The 17,160-nt window shown below is 36.8% G+C and overlaps 1 protein-coding gene across 1 annotated transcript in view; it reads right to left on the bottom strand.

The window, feature by feature from the left end:
• Positions 1–670: 670 nt before the first annotated feature.
• Sypl1 (synaptophysin like 1) overlaps positions 671–17,160 on the bottom strand; it is a 28,257-nt gene continuing 11,767 nt past the window's right edge. The window contains exons 2-5 of the mRNA XM_008830732.3: positions 15,438–15,559; positions 12,745–12,952; positions 5,921–6,106; positions 671–2,840 (exon numbers count right to left, since the gene is read on the bottom strand). Of these exons, the coding sequence (XP_008828954.1) occupies positions 2,706–2,840; positions 5,921–6,106; positions 12,745–12,952; positions 15,438–15,559 (651 nt within the window). The 3' untranslated portion in view covers positions 671–2,705. The remainder of the gene's footprint in view (positions 2,841–5,920; positions 6,107–12,744; positions 12,953–15,437; positions 15,560–17,160) is intronic.

Raw genomic sequence — 17,160 nt, 5'->3', positions numbered from 1 at the left:
ACCAACTTGGGAACAGTCTAATAGCATCAAGTACCAGTAAGACTATGAAGCAACATGAACTTCTACATACTGCTGGTAGGAGGCTGAATTGGTATGAGCACTTGCTAAGCAATTTTGCATACTTGGCTTATAACTGAAAAATGTGAACACTGTACACTATAACCTGTAGCAGTTGTTTCTAAATATTATAGGGGCTTTCACACTAAGTTCACGAGAATATTGATTTCTGAGCTATCTGTATCAGTGAAAGGTAAGAAAAGTCTACTTGTGTAACCTCAGTTATGAAAAAGCTGTACTTAGATATTTTACTCCCTTAAAAAATCTGATGTACATAAAGCAACTGTTGTATATTATTTTATACTTTATTGGAAAATTATATAAAAATGTAAGAGAATTATGCATAATACATAAGAGCATGCAATACTATCATTTACAGATTAATCTTTATCCATGCAAACATTATATATAAACCATAATGATGAATCTGTCTCTAAATAATTCTCTACAATCCATCTCCAAGTAAGTTTAAACTTTTATCACTTTTGTCTTGGAAACTATCCTACAAATTTTCTAATTCTGTACTGTTCACTAAAAAGCAAAGAGTAAAAAGGTGACAGAAGTTCTCTCTAAGCTTACTCTAATCTCAGTAGCAACTTTTTCAATGACCTTACCAACATCTGCCCCCAAAAGAAAAATGAACACACCCAAACATCTGAGATTGGTTATGGGAGAAGCTTGTATGCTTGAAGCTAGTTCCTCTAGTCCCTTGGATTCAGGTTAAGTCTTAGGCACAGCTGGCATTTATAGAGGATCTATGATGTGCTCACCAGTGTCATGGCTTTACACTTAATTTCATTTTCATATATTCTTTGAGGTCAGTACTTTTATTTCCATATTTTCAGATACAAATGGAGGCACAGAGAGTACTTCACCTGAAGTTAGCCAGAGAGTAGGGTAGCTAAAGTAAAGTCACAAGCAGTTTAGATCCAGGGTGTGCAAGTGTGTGTGCATGTGTGGGTGTTTTTTTTTGAGACAGAATCTCATGTATCCCAGATTGGCTTTAAACTTCTACTCCCTATATAGCCAAGAATGACTCTGAACTTTGAGTGCAGGGATTATAGGCTTGAGCTTTGACATCTGGTTTATGCAGTGCAGGGGACTGAACCCAGAGCCTTGTCATGCATGCTAGACAGTCTACCAACTGAACTGTATCACCAGCTACATAGGTGAATACTCTTCATTAGGAATCTTTGGTATTTGAGTGATCAATTAGAAAATGTTTATCAGGAAAACTTAACCCAGTAGTTACAAGTATTTTTCAAATGAGAATGAAAGCATTTCTGTCTGTTCCGTTCCTTGCCAAGCACTTAAAAAACACTACTGTAACTCTAGTTCCTGATTTGAGAACCAGTTGCATTCTGCACTGCTCATGCCTTTAAGATGAAGGGTTCTTTGTAATATACCAATTGGTGCATTCTTTCTTTTTAACTTCTTTATTATTTGTTGCATAAAACATATATTTCCATATAGACACTTTCAGTCATGAATAAAAGCAACAAAATAAGGCAATATGCAAGATGTGATTTACATATAAACATCATCTTGTAAGAATAGGAGGTCTAGATCCCTGTACAACAAAAAAGACCAGGAAGCAAATATGAATAAGCACTATATTCCAAACATACCCAAATGTGTATAAAGACAGTACACCCATAGTAGAGCTTACTTAGGTTCCTTTATGAGCATAATTCCTTAATCATCCTTTTGTGAAATAAGAATGAATATTAAGAAATATGAAATCCAAATTGCATTTATTTTTACAATATCAATGCTAAACTCAAAAAAATCAACTTCACTGACTAAATGTTAATTTTTATTAACCCTTTAAATAGGGTCTGCAAAAAAAGGTAGATTATTTTTCTCTATTTGCAAGGAGACTAGGTCTCAATATGCACTAAGATGGCATGAGCAACAAAGGCTAGCAAACAAGCATGACTGAGAATGCCCACGGATAGAAAGCAGCCATCTGAGCTGTGCTCTTCCTACTGATACAGCAAGCCTAGGAACCACCTCCTGTAACAAGTATGAAATTAACTACATATTTGTTAGAAATATTCAAGTCCTTGCTCCTAAGGCAATTTTAGTACACCTAATAAGTACAGCAAGTCATTTAGAAAAATAGAAACAAAACATATACCCAGTCTTTGCAATTAAAAAATTTTAAACATGTACAATATTCAGATACAAAATTTGCACTAAATGTTTTTTAAAATATGATTTATATAATCCAGGTTTTCTTAAAGACAAGGCTTAGGTATATGATCTGTACAAACTTACAGTAGTGTATATTCCAAACACTTTCTTCTTATTAGGATATGATGTAACTGTTTTCTGAGTGAAGGCTTATGTTAAAGCTTAAGGTGTAAACACTTTAGAAGGCAAACAACTTAGTGAAATTATTGTTCACTTAAAAATAAGTATCATCTCATAACAGGCTCCTGAACTTTCAAATTTACGTGTAAAAATACATTTACATCTTAAATTTCTAGAAAAGGCACACGTTTTAGGTAGAAAAGCAGCAAAATCTTAAACCCACCAATTTATTGAAAAAGCCATTACTTTTTATTAGAAACAATAGTGCTTCTCAATATGATGGCAACAAGGACAGTACAGACACATTTCACACAGTGTACTTCTCCCTTTAGTTATATTCCAGAAGGAGGTGGAACACCTCCTTGGCCATGAGAAGCTGAAGTATTTGACGGACTATGCAAGCTGGTCTCCTTGTACACGAACCAAGCATTTCCTCCCCAGAGTATCATATTCAGAAAGCCAAAGATCTATGGAAAAAAAAAAATGAAAATTTAATACTCACTTAAAATGTTTAATTTTCCTTTGAATATGTAATATTTTCAGGCAAGATATAATCTTTTTAATTTAATGTTTAATATTTACAAAGTAGAATAAAGACCAGTTCATTATACAAATTTGGATGCACAATGGTTTACTTTCTCAACACACTAAACCTCTAAATTTGTAAGTTTATATATATGTATATGCACATATATAACATTTATATGTGTGTATATATACATATATAAAAAACACAAATAAAGACTTATTTTTGCATGCTTATTACATAGGATTCTTATGAGAAAAGTGAAACCCTCCTTTTAACTACTTTGTCTTTAAACTTTGGTATTCCAGGGTGAAGAGGATCGATAGGAAACTGAGTTTGCATCTTTTAGGGTTTTCACTTTTCTTCCATTTCAAAGTTAGGACTGTCCTGACACAGCTTCTCCTATTTCCTCCTGTCTCCAGCTGCTCTCTGCTACTCCAACCCACAGATGCAGTCAAGAGTTATACTCCACAGTCTACACTGACCAACCTACAGTATTAATCTTCCCATATATGCATAGGACTAGAAAGTCTCATGGGTGAACAAACTGAACTTACCTTATTTTAACAAAGTCCTTTATAAATTGTAATAGTGACTTAAGAGTGGGGTAAGAAGCCTGAGGTACCATGTAACTAAAAGGCAAATGCTTCATACTTCTTTGTGTGCACCTGGGCATATATACAAAATTTCTGCAACTGTTCAGCTCAAAGCACTGCCTGTCAATATACATTCCAAATATTGACTTTTAAATTACAAAGTTACAAAACAAAAATGTGGACAAATTGCTTTATAAAGCAGTACTAACTTTATCTACTGGAAAAGTATTTTCTGGGCTGGGCATGGTGGTGTATGCCTTTAATCCTATTTAATCCCAGCACTCGGGAGGCAGAAGCAGGTGGATCTCTGTGAGATCAAGGCCAGCATGGTCTACATAGTGAGTTTCCCAGTCAGCTGTAGGCCACAGGAGGACCATGTCTCAAAATGACTTAAAAAAAAAAGAAGGTATTTTTCTGGAAAAGGCCTTCCAAAACAGACTACTCAGTATATTACTAATAAACTTAACTTCAATTTGATAAAATGGCAGAAAAATATTTAATGCTGTATAGACACTAAATTTTACAGACAAGAAATATAGGGGCTGGAGAGATGGCTCAGTGGTTAAGAGCACTGACTGAATTGAACCTGGGTTTGATTCCCAGCACCCACATGGCAGCTAACAACCATCCATAACTCTAGCTCCAGGGAATCTGACACCTTCTTTTGATCAGCATAGTCTACATAGTGAGTTCCCCAGGTCAGCTGTAGGCCACAGGAAGACCATGTCTCAAAATGACTGAAAAAAATTAAAAAAAAAAAAAAAGAAAAAGAGCTGGGTGCGGTGGCACATGCCTTTAACCCCAGCACTCGGGAGGCAGAGGCAGGCGGATCTCTGTGAGTTGGAGGCCAGCCTGGTCTCCATAGCGAATCCAGGCCAGATGGGCTATAGGGAGACCCTGTCTCAAAAAGACAAAAAAAAAAAGGTATTTTTCTGAAAAAGGCCTTCCAAAATAGAATACTCAGTATTTAATAATAAACAACTTCAAATGGGCACTGCACGACATGAGTACACTTACACACATGCAGGCAATACACTCATACACATAAAATAAAAATAATAAAATATTTTTAAAAAATATAAAAGTGTCAGTACCAGGCCAGCCAGCCACAGCTATATAGTGAGACCCTTTCTCTAAAAAAGAAAAAACTAAAACCTTATGAATAGTAGATGAATAGTGGATTCAGAGCATACAGGATTTTGGGGGCAGTGAAAGTGATTTATGTAAGTATAGAGATGTTTCATAATACATTTGTCAAAATCCACAGAATGTACAACATCAAGTAGACACTGTGGCCTTTGGGTGATTATAAGAGTCAGTGTAGGAGCTGGAGAGATGGCTCAGCAGTGAAAAACACTGGCTGCTCTTGCAGAGAACCTGGGTTTGGTCCTCAGCACCCACATGACAGCTACAACCATCTGTAACTCCAGTTCCAGGGAATCCAATGCTGTCTTCTGACCTCCGTGAGCACTACATGACATGCATATACTTACATACATGCAGGTAATACACTCATACACACAAAATAAAAAATAATCAACTATTAAGAGTCAATATAAGTTCATCAAACGAAAAAATGTACTCTCTAGGGTAAGTTTGGATAGTGGGGGACGCTGCATATGATGGGATTTGGATGTGGGACATCTCTGTAACTTCTGCTCAATTTTTCTCCGAACCTTAAAGAACTCTTTAAAAGTTCGTTTAACAATAAAAATGTAAATAAATGCCATAAAAAAGGAAAGAAACCTTAAAAGTATTATTTTCATGTGTCCAGAGTAAGTGAGACTTAAGAGAACAAGCTCAAAGTCAGATGTAGTTCAAAAGTTGTGCCCTTTCAGATGAAATTACCATATGAGCCACACGTTTTCTCAGCCCAACAATGAAGATAATGTTACCTTTCATATTCCTTTTAGAATATGGTCAAATAACTTAAGATATGACAACATAATAGTTAGCACATAATTTTAACAAAAGTTAGTGAGTACCATTAGTGAGTGCCTTCCAGGTAAAGTCCTGGGTCATAAGTAGCACTTTTTTCTTTTTAAAAATTATTTTTACTTTACCTTATGTGTATGAGTGTATTGCCTGCATATGTGTAAGTGCACCTGTGTCATGCAGTGCCCACAGGGCCTCTTGGAACTGAAGCCCACGGATGGTTGTTAGCTGCCATATAGGTGCTGGGAATGAACCCTGGGGTCCTCTGCAAGAGCAGTCAGTACTCTTAACTGCTGAGCCATCCCTCCAGCCTAGGTAATACTTAAGAAATTTTTCTTCACTGTTATATGCTAACTAGAATCTAAATAACTCAGTATAAATAAGAACCAATATATTCATCCAGAGATTTACTGAAAGTTATAGCTTTCTTAAATTATTAGTAAAGTTGTTCTAGTAAATGATATAAATTGTGTAAGTAACACATACATACCACAGATACATTTAGGGATCCCATACTAGTCACAGAGCCAAAATAACAGGCCACTGGTAGCTTGCAAGGCTCAAGTTCCTGAATAATATTGTGTCCAGTAGCGACTTTAATATCTGTAAGAGCTTTACCCCAGGCTGAGGCACTCACCAACCACAAAAAAGTAGTAATAAGAGTAACAATAAAGTCCTAAAGCAAAAATAAGCATGAGTTAATGAGCAGTCAATTTAAAAGTATTACAGTCCAAAATAGTAACACATAAATAAAGATTACATTTAACCCTATGGTACCAAGAAGCAGCCTTTTTGACATACTTTATTTAAAAGGTCAGGCTCAGCCAGGCCCAGTGACACATGCCTTTAATCCCAGCACTCCGAAGGCAGAGTCAGGTGGATCTTTGTGAAATCAAAGCCAACCTGGTCTACATCAGTTCCAGGCCAGCTGAAGTTACAGAAAAAACCCCTCTCAAAACACCAAAAATAAATAAAAATATAAAAATAAAAGGTCACACTTAATCTAATCACCATTGGTGCTTACTGTTATTAGCACCATGCTTGAGACATGGTAAGGTTTAATCCTCTCCTTAGAAGTCCACAATCCAAAAACATTTTTTTATTTGTATATTTTTTTGAGTCAGGGTTTTGCCTGGTCTTGAGTGCATGGCAATCCTCTTGCTTCCTTTCAAGAATAATTTGGTGGATTAATTTATTTGTGGTTTGAGTATGGGTATTCATACCCATACATGCACATGTAAAGGACAGAAGAGTAGGTTGGATGTTTTCCTCTATTTTTCTCCATCATATTTTTTGAGACAGGTTTCTCTATGAACCTGAAGCTTGCTACTTTGGTTAGGTTGCCTGGCCATCAAACTCCCAGGATCCACCTGACTCTGCCCTCCAACGCTACAGTTATAGGCCATATCTGACTTTTAGGTGGGTGCTGAGGATGTGAACTAAGGACTTCTTGCTTTTATAAGTGCTTTTTATCCACTGACCCATCTCCCTAACCCTGAAGTCCATAATTTTTATATAAAAAACAAAGTTTCACAGAGCTTTCACCATAACCTTAGCCATACACTCTGAGGAACATACTTCACAACATACTTTACTCTGCCATTTAGTAAGTGCATTTCTTTGTAATCTTTTTTGAGGATCCCAATCATGAAAGTCTTTTGACCCCACTAAGACCTATAATCTAACTCTACCATGTTAACTGTCATTCAGCTTCACTCATGTCCACATTTCTTTTAATTATTTATATTCTTAGAATCCTTTGTGCATACTCTAATCCCCCTTATCTTGTTGCTTCCTTTTATGGTCTAATAAAATTCTCACTTTAGTCAAATCTAATTCTCTAAGAGATGTGGTTAAGGGGTGGTTAAAAAAAAAAACAAAACAACCAAGTGTTTTCATGACTATGAATTTTAAGAATGTTCATTATACTAACAAAAAGACAAAAATAGCATTTCAAGACCCCTTACTTTCTACTGAATTCTCCGTTATTTATTACATTTTCAAAAACATAAGTGAATGTTTTAACGGTCTCCTTATCCAATCTTCTTTGTTAGGGGAACTAAAATTTTGTCCAGTGCTATAGGTTACAAAAATCTAAACACCTTAAGTGTGGATTTGTGTAATATGAAGTGTAGGTCTCACCTTGTTTAGTCTTCCTGTGAATCTATGATCAAAATGGAAATTATTCAGAATGTATAGATTTGATGTTACTCTAAGTATATGGGGTCTATTCAAGGCATGAGCTCATATGTATCAGCAGCAAAGTCTCTCTAAACTCAGAAACAAGTTCTAGGGCTTATCACGAAAGAATTCTTTTTTAAAATAAGAAGGATTAGATTTTAATTATTTTGGGCCAGTGAGATGGCTCAGCATGTAAGGTGCTTACCATCAAGCCTGATAGTCTGAGTTTGCTGGCCATCTTTTAGTCATGAATTTAGGATTAATACCAGTATTTTTTCATGAATATAGATGGAATTCTATTTAAGACAGCAGTTAATAAACACTTGTGACTAGAGGACTAAAACTAAGGACTAATTATACAAGTATGGAATGCTCAATGCATTTGAGCTCTCTATTGCCTTGGGTCTTTTTAAAAAGCATGTGGATCAGGGAAAACACATATTGTAGCTGGCATTCACTGCTCTGTGGGACTACTCCCTTCTACTCTTGTCCTCCACTGTACTTTCTGTATAAACAGATCTGATAAAAGGTTGTTGTGTTAAGTTCCCTCAAGGTTAAAACCATAGCTGGAACTCACATGGTGGAAGAAGAGAACCAACTCTGCAAGCTGTTCTTTGACCATGATAACGCATTTGAGCCCCTTACTACCATAAATATTAAAACAAAAAAATCTTAAAAATTAAGGGTGTGTGCCAACACTCCTGGCTCCACCTTGTTTGAGACAGTTTCTCACTGAACTGGAGCTCACTGATTTGACTAGGCTGCTGGCCAGTAAGCTTCAGGGACCTGCCTGTCTCTACCCCCACTGTAGCGCTGGGGTTACAGACATGTACTTCCAAGTCTAAATTTCTACATGGGTGCTGGGGATCTGAACTCAGATCCTCAGGCTTGCATGGCAAGTACTTTACCAATGCAGCCATCTCCCCAGCTTACTGGTTATGCTCTTTAAATATACTTTGTTGATAAATAGATTATGGTATAGCATCCATATACTTCCAAAGCAGGAACTTTCTAAACATGATGCCACAAATAAATCAGAAAGAAAGTGGGGGATTATTGTGGTCCCTGCAAATTATATTTGCTCTGCCCAGGAGTCTGGTCACACTACAGTCTAAAGAATAGTTAGTTCTACCTGGAGTCTTGCAGCGCAGCTACATGGAGCAGCTTAGCTTCCACCAGTAAATTAGGATATGACTCATGACAGATTTTAGAATTTGGAAAACTTTTTGTTATGTTTTATTTTCTATATTCCTAATTTGGCCCACCCTTAAGGCATGTACTACTTAAAACAAAAAAAGTATTATATTCATTTAAAAAGAGAACTTAAATAGACTTAAAAATTTGAAATTGAAATACTCCTAGCAATACTTTAGTACAGAATTGAGAATAATGCTAAACAACAAGCTCATCTTTGTTAATCAACAATACCTAAAAATCAATGTTACTTTTGGTTAATTTAAAATTTGGGTATTAAAAGAAAACACCTTTCACTGGATGTGGTGATACAAACCTTTTTTTTTTTTTTCTTTTCTTTTCTTTTGGTCTTTTTGAGACAGAATCTCCCTGTAGCACCAGCTGTCCTGGAACCAGGCTGGCCTTGAACTCACAGAAATCCTCCTGCCTCTGCCTCCTGAGTGCTGGGATTAAAGATGTGCGCCACTATGCATGGCTTGTGACACAAACCTTTAATCCCAGCATCCAGGAGGCAGAGGCAGGTGGATCTCTGGGAGATCAAGGATAACCTGGTCCAATACAACGAATTCCAGGCCAGCTGGGGCTACAGCTCAAAACAAACAAAAAACCCTAAAAGCTCCTTTCATACTATTTGTTTTAATTAAAAGGATTCAAAATTTAATTTTACTTTTATAAATAAGAAGCATCCGTTAAACTGGGCATGGTGATGCAGGCCTGTATTCCCAGAACTAGGAAGCAGAGGTAGGAGAAGCAGGAGGATCAGGAGGTTCAAGGTCATCTTTGGCTAGGTATTGGGGCCAGCCTGTGATATATAAGGCCCTGTTTAAAACAACAAAACAACAACAAAAAAAATGAAGTATTCATTTTATATTACACCAGCCAAAAAAACAAAATTAATGAAACTAATTCTGAAATATCTGTAGGTTTGTAGGATCAATAACATCACTTAAACATAGAAAATTACTTTTGACTTCCTGAATGATAAAATTAGGTCATTTTAATTTTTTAACAGCATATTTATTTTTATTTTGTGTATGAGTATATTGCCTGCATGTATGTAGGTGCACCACTTGCATGTAGTGCCCACAGAGGCCAGAAGGTATCTGATCCCCTGTAACTGGACTTACTGGCAGTTGTTAGCCATCATGTGGGTGCTGGGACCTAAACCTCTGCAAGGGCAACCAGTGATCTTAAACTCTGAGTCATCTCCCTAGCCCAGCTCATTTTGCTTTATCATATAGAAAGCTTTCTACAGAATAGATTTGAATACTGACTTAAGTGCAGTATTTTAAAATTTTACTAGATAGGTGTTGGAGAGACAGCTCAGTGGTTAAAAGCACTGGCTACTCTTGCAGAGGACTCTGGCTTGGTTCTCAGCACCCACATGGCAGCTAACAATCATCTGTAATTACAGTTGCAGGGGCTCTGATGCCCTCTCCTGGCCTGTACGGGTACCGCATGCATGTTGTGTACTAATATACACACAAAGTACTCATACAAATATAATAAAAATAAATTAAAAAAATAAGATTTACTAAATAAAACATAAGAGCTCATTGCTACATTTAGTAGAAAGGAATTTGTGGGGATAATGACAAAACACACAAAAAAATCTTTTTATTATAAGGAATTTTTTTTTTTTTTTGGTCTTTTTGAGACAGGGTCTAGGCCCAACTGTCCTGGAACTCACTATGTAGACCAGGCTGGCCTTGAACTCACAAAGATCCGCCTGTCTCTGCCTCCCAAGTGCTGGGATTAAAGGCATGTGCCACCACGCCTGGCTATTATAAGGAATTAAAAATATATATATATTTTACTTATTGGGGCTAGAGAGATGGTTCAGCAGTTAAGAGCACCCACTGCTCTTGCAGAGGACCGGGGTTCAATTCCCGGCACCCACATGGAGGCTATGAACCATCCTTAACTCCAGTTCCAGGGAATCCTAAGCCCTCTTCTGACCTCTGCGGTATTGCACGACACAGGTGTACTCACTTACATGCAGGCAATACACTCATACACATAAAATGTATTGCCTGCATGTAGGTATTTTATGTGTATGAGTATGTATTGCCTGCATGTAGGTGAGTGCACCCGTGTTGTGCAATGCCCATGGAGGACAGAAGAGGCTGTTGGATCCCCTGGAACTGGAGTTACCGACAGTTGTTAGTTGCCATTTGGATGCTGGGATTCAAACCCCGGTCCTCTGTAAGAACAGTCAGTGTTTTTAACCGCTGAGCCATCTCTCCAGCCCCAATTATTATAAGGAATTTTAATAAAATAGTCATCTGTATGATCAACCTAATTCCTTAAGATAAAGCTTGAAAAGTCTGAAGCTCTAGATTCCTAATTTGTAATGAATAAGCACTACAAGTTAAAACAGATAATGTCCATTTTTGTAAGGTAACATCCTAAAAATATTTTGTGAAAACATTTAGCTATTTTATAGTCTTTCAGACTTAAGAAAATAAATCTGCATAGTAAGACTATTTTGTTTCTTACTTACCATTGACATTCTTATGATCCAAGCAGCAAAAATTAAAAATAAATCAGTAAATAAAACTTGTTATATCAATAATTCCTTTATATTTAAATAGGCTTCCCTTTAAAGTAAGCTCAGATTATTAAGACTTCAGTATTGTTTTCAGAGATACAAATGATAACTATCACAAAAATACCTCTGCTCTTTCAAATCAATGCACTACCACAGACTTCAAAGTCATTTTTATAGTAGAGGTCTAACTTAAAACCATGGCTTATCTTTGGATTTGCCAATGATAATCCAGGGCAGTCTAGTCCCTAAATCTTAAAGATTATTTTATTTCTAGTTCAGACACTCTAAAGCCCCAAGAAAGGTATCAGGACTTCAAATCCAAATCCTTTGTTGGGATCTCAAAGACTCAATTTTAACTTATTGATGCCAGTGATGCTGAATATAAGAATTATCTGGGTCAGACTATAAATGAGTGAGTTTAACAGAAAACCAGCCACATACAAAATCAGGTATAGCCATGTTCCAAAGAACTTTTCTTTTTTTTTGGTCTTTTGGAGACAGGGTCTCCCTGTAGCCCCAGCTGTCCTGGAACTATGTAGACCAGGCTGACCTTGAAAGGCCTGCCTCTGCCTCTTGAGTGCTGGGATTAAAGGTGTGCGCCACCATGCCTGGCCCAGAACATTTTATTTTTAAAAAGTAAGATTTGACATTTGGGCTACATTCTGCTGATCCCTGATACAGAGACAGTAAGCTTACTAAGATACTTAAAAGCATAAAGGGAATTTTGAGGAAAGAGAAAAAAAGGTTAAAAAAAAATAGAAATATTACTGGTATGACCTGCAGTTCTTCAAATTTGAGGCATTAGTTTCTACTTAACTGTTTTTTTTAAAATGACATGAATAGTTTGTTTTTTGTTTTGGGAAACAGGGTCTCTCTGTAGCCCCAATTGGCCTTGATCTCAGAGAGATCCAACTGCCTCTGTCTCCCAAGTGCAAAGGCATGCACCACCACACCCAGCACAAATAGCTTTTTAAAAATTGTTTATTTTATATGCATGAGTATTTTGCCTTCATGTACATAAGTACACCATAGTGTACATCTGGAAGTGAGGTTACAGGCAGTTGTGAGCTGCTATGTGGGTGCTAGGAGAGTAGTCAGAGCTCTTGTCTGCTGAGCAATCTCTCCAGACCCCAATTTTTGCTATTTAGAACTTAATATTTATCAAGTATTTGAGGGTTTTCTATAGTAAAACAAATATTTAAGTATAAAACAGACTAAGAAATTTGGGTTAAACTTAATAATGGAAGAAAGCTCTTCTCATGGCCAACACATTTATGTCAAGAATTTGGCTTGCCAATAATAAAACCTGTATTTAACTTCAAATGCAACTTACAATTTATACGTCCACAAATTATTTTTGTATAAAGAGAAATAAACTGATTACTTACAATCATAGGAAGTTTACGACTATCCCGGTAGAGGTTTGTGTAACCAACATAAAGCAGAAGGGCAGCAATGCAGTACAAGAACACAAAGACTGCAAATGTAACATAGAATTGTGCAGAAGAAGAGTAATCTCCTATGAGGACATGACTTTTCCAGTTTACATCACATACATTTGCACCTGAAGGTGACTGAAATGATGCTTGATTCAACCTATTAAAAAAAAGGCCCCCAAGAATATATGAATTACTGGACTCTCCTAACACAGAAATATTTAAGCAGCATATTAAAATGACATTTCAAAAATAGTCCCCAAATATACTAAAAATATTTTCTTTTAAAAAAGGAAGATCCAAATATTTAATTAAGCCAAATTTTTCGTAATACATATACCCATAAATTTATTTGGTAGCAGGTTTACGAAAGATTGAACTTTAAATTTAACATTTAGACACTATCTTCCTGCAAAAATAATTTATCATATTAGAAGGGATTATAACAAATATTTTACAACTTGAGACATTCCACTGTGGGAAGTAGAGTCTATATGACTAGTTCTAGGAGAGCCAATGATCATGATTCATATTTTAACCTTGGATTAATTAGCTGCTAAATGAAAATTCATATTGCCTTACATTTTCTCCATTCATAAATTACAAAACCGCCTGTCATTAAAGATACCGTACAAAAAACTGTAAAAGAATGGGCAGAAGGACAGAAAACCTTTGATAATCATCAGTAAGCTCTCAGGATCTTTAGATCTTTAATATAGTATTTTATTTGCAGGGTGTGGTGGTGCATGCCTTTAATCCCAGCACTCAGCGATCAGAGGCAGGTGGATCTCTCTGAGTTCGAGGGCAGCCTCATCTACAAAGCTCCAAGCCAATCAGGACTGCATAGTGAAGCCCTGTCTTAAAAAAACAAAAAGGCTGAAGAAATGGTTCAAATGGCACAAGAGTACTGGCTACACTTGTCCCAGATTCAGTTCCCAGCACACACATGGGGGCTAAGAACCGTCACTAACTCCAGTTCCAGAGGTTGTGATGCCCTCTTCTGGCCTCCACAGGCATTGAATGATGGGTGTGCGCTTACATGCAGGCAAAAATACTCATGCATATAAAATTTTAAAAAATTTCTTTTAAGTATCAAAAATCTGGAGCTGGAGAGATGGCTCAGTGGTTCAGAACACCAACAGTTCTTGCAGAAGACCCAGGTTCGAATCCCAGCACCCACATGGCAGCTAACAACTGTCCGTAGCTCCAGTTCCAAGGGATCCGACAGCCTCTTCTGTCTTCTGCAGGCACTGTATGACACTGGTGCACTTACCAACATTCAGGCAACACACATATACACATAAAATAAAAATAATAAATATTTTAAATATCAAAAATCTTTAAAAACAGCACTTCCAATTTACTGGACAGAGAACTGAGTCTTTGAGAAGTCAAGTAAAGCAAGCTAAGCAAAAGATTCATATCCTATCTTAAATATCAGACATTTATAATAACTTTTCAATGAATTCTGAAGTCACAAAGAAGATACGTCAAAAACTAATGTTTTCCTTAAGAGTAAAAGAATATAGTTTTATGGTACAGAAATAGGAATTTACTTTATATAAATATACATCTTAAAATTACATAAAACACTATTAATTCAGTAATAACAAAATCATAAAAAATCTGTACCGTCATAAATTGTTTGCTTCTCTCACTAAAGTACCTAAAGTATAAAGTAACTAAAGCGTTTCCATTTTTTTCCATTCCAGATATACTGTGGTATGATAGACTATCAAGATAATGTTTCAAAGGCTGCTTTCTGTTATGACTTTTTTTTTTTTTGTCTTTTTGAGAAAGGGTCTCCCTATAGCCCCAGCTGACCTGGAACTCACTAAGTAGACCAGGCTGGCCTTGATCTCACAGAGATCCGCCTACTTCTGCCTTCCCAGTGCTGGGACTAAAGGCGTGAGCCACCACATCCAGCTCTGTTATGACTTTCATATGTAACATCTCACATAGGCTCATGTACTGAATGCTTGGTTCCCAGATGGTGGCATTATTTTGTCAGGTTCTGAAGACTTTAGTGAGGGACCCCCCTGGAGGAAGTAGGTCATATGGGGGATTGCCTCTGAAGGTTATACATGGTCTTCAGGCCCCTTCCCTGCTTCCTGTCTACCATGAGGTGAAGAATAGTCACACACTCTCACTACCATGATTTTCTGTCCAAGTGCATGTGGCCAAGAAACCACGGAACACCCTGCTGAAACTGTGAGCCCAAACAATTCTTTCTTAAGTTATTTCTGTCAGGTATTTGGTCTTGGCAAGAACAAAGCAATGAATATACTCCCTTTGTGTATTTATTTCACCAGAGATCAGGAAATGCTTAGATAGGCACTGGTCTGAGTAGCAATAATCACAGGAGCATACAAATCTAAAAATCTAAAAATTTTAAATTTGCTACCATCCTCAATCAATAAATGCTGAAAAAAATTATATACATGTTTGAGACAGGGACTTGCTAACTCAGACTGTCTTGGGATTCTCCACTCTCCTGCTTTAGCTTGCCAAGTGCTGGGATTGCTGAGATTATAGGCCTGTGTCACCAAGTTTAGCTCAGTTGTTGGAAATCTTAATGATACCCAGTGAATAAATTCACTGTTGAATTTACAAACAGCTATTAAATGATTTTTTTTAAAACTTACCTGAATGGATAACCAAAAGTAGCTGTAATAGTTTTATTTTCAGAAACTTTAGGACAACTCACTTGAATTTCTGTTTTGCCCTTAAAACCTCCACAAGTGGCAAAAGCAAAGATGGAAGCAACCTACACAAAATGAGATTGAAAAAGAGGAAAAAAAAGAGAAGCATTACTGTACCCAAACAATAAATACACTGATCATTAAAAGCTGGTTTACTAGTATTTTAAAATTTCTAGCCATACCCTAAAACATTAAAAAATGTGCAAGTGTCAACAAATGTGATTTTATTTTCCCAAGTATAATACAGAAGTTAATATACTAGCTCATTTAGCTTCACATATAAAATTCAGAGACGCATCGTTTATCAGTATCAAAATTAGAAATTAAAATGGAGAATAAATTGGAGGGTTTTTTGTTTGGGCCCAAGTCATTAATGAACTTTTAAAAACAAGAGACTATATTAAGAAAGATATTCTACTTCATGAACTTGTGAAGCATCACTTTCAGGTATTTCTAGGCTCCAAACAGTAGTTGGGAATTTGCTTTCTTTTAAGAAGTATTTTTATTGTTTTTAATTTGTATGTGTGTCTGTGGCACATGAGTCAAGTGCTGGCGGAGGCCAGAGACATCTGATTCCCTGGAAGTAAAGTTACAGGCACTGTGAGCTGACTGATGATGATGCTAGAAACCAATCCTGGACCCTCTGCAAGAGCAGCAAGTGCTCTCTTAAACACTGAGCCATCTCTCTAGTCCCAGAATCTATTTCTTAAGATCACCACCTCCTGATTTAAACCACTATCAAATCACCTCTTGACAGGATTCTGCACTAACAGCCTTGGTAAACAGTTAATTCCATCTTTGCTCCAAATTCAGTGTACTACTACCAAAACAGCCCATGCAATTACAAAAATACAGCAAAAACTTGGAACAGAGTATCCCCTGCTCAGAGCCCTCAAACAGCTGTTAAGCTCTCTGATCTCCTTTGATTTCCCTGACACCTTTGACTCTTATGTTGCTTTTTCTTTTACCCAATCTTTCTGAGTATAACATATCCGCTTGCTAGTCATCAAACTCCTCCTTCAGTATCTCCATTGGCTATTCCCTCTGCCATGTTTTCTCCCTCACCTCCACAACTCCCTATTTCAATATGGTCTTATTATCAGAGAGGGTTTTCCTTCACCATACTCCTCCTCCATGACTAATTCTATGTATACCATTCTATTTCTCCTCCATCATAATTAACAATGCCTGGCACCATGCTTATTGTCTGTCCTTCTCTAGAATGAAAGTTACACACATCAAGTGGCAAATTTCGATGTAGATTTGGTATCAAAACCTATAGTGTTAAACACCTGATACTATAGCTTGGATGAGTGTGTTCCCTAGATGCCAGCATATGAGATGATACTGAATTGGTAGAACCTTCAGGAAGTGGAGCCTTACTGGAAGGAAGTTAGTTCATTAGGCCATTCTTCTGAAGGAGCTATTGGGAACTGGGCCCCACCTGTCTCTTTGTGCTTCCTGGCTATCCTGAAGTAAACAGAGCTGCTTAACTATGTCGTATTACCTCAGGCCTAAAAAATGACTGGGTCAACTGAACATGGACCAAAATCTCTGAAACTGAATCTAAAACCTTTTCTTGTTTTAGGTAGATTATCTCAATTATTTTATTACACTAATGGAAAGTTAATTGGTATTAATGCTCTCATGATTCATTCCTGGGTAC

This window comes from Nannospalax galili, unplaced genomic scaffold (genome assembly GCF_000622305.1).
Source record: "Nannospalax galili isolate Female #2095 unplaced genomic scaffold, S.galili_v1.0 scaffold312, whole genome shotgun sequence".
Classification (NCBI taxonomy): Eukaryota; Metazoa; Chordata; class Mammalia; order Rodentia; family Spalacidae; genus Nannospalax; species Nannospalax galili.
This window is presented reverse-complemented; position numbering and strand designations above follow the sequence as displayed.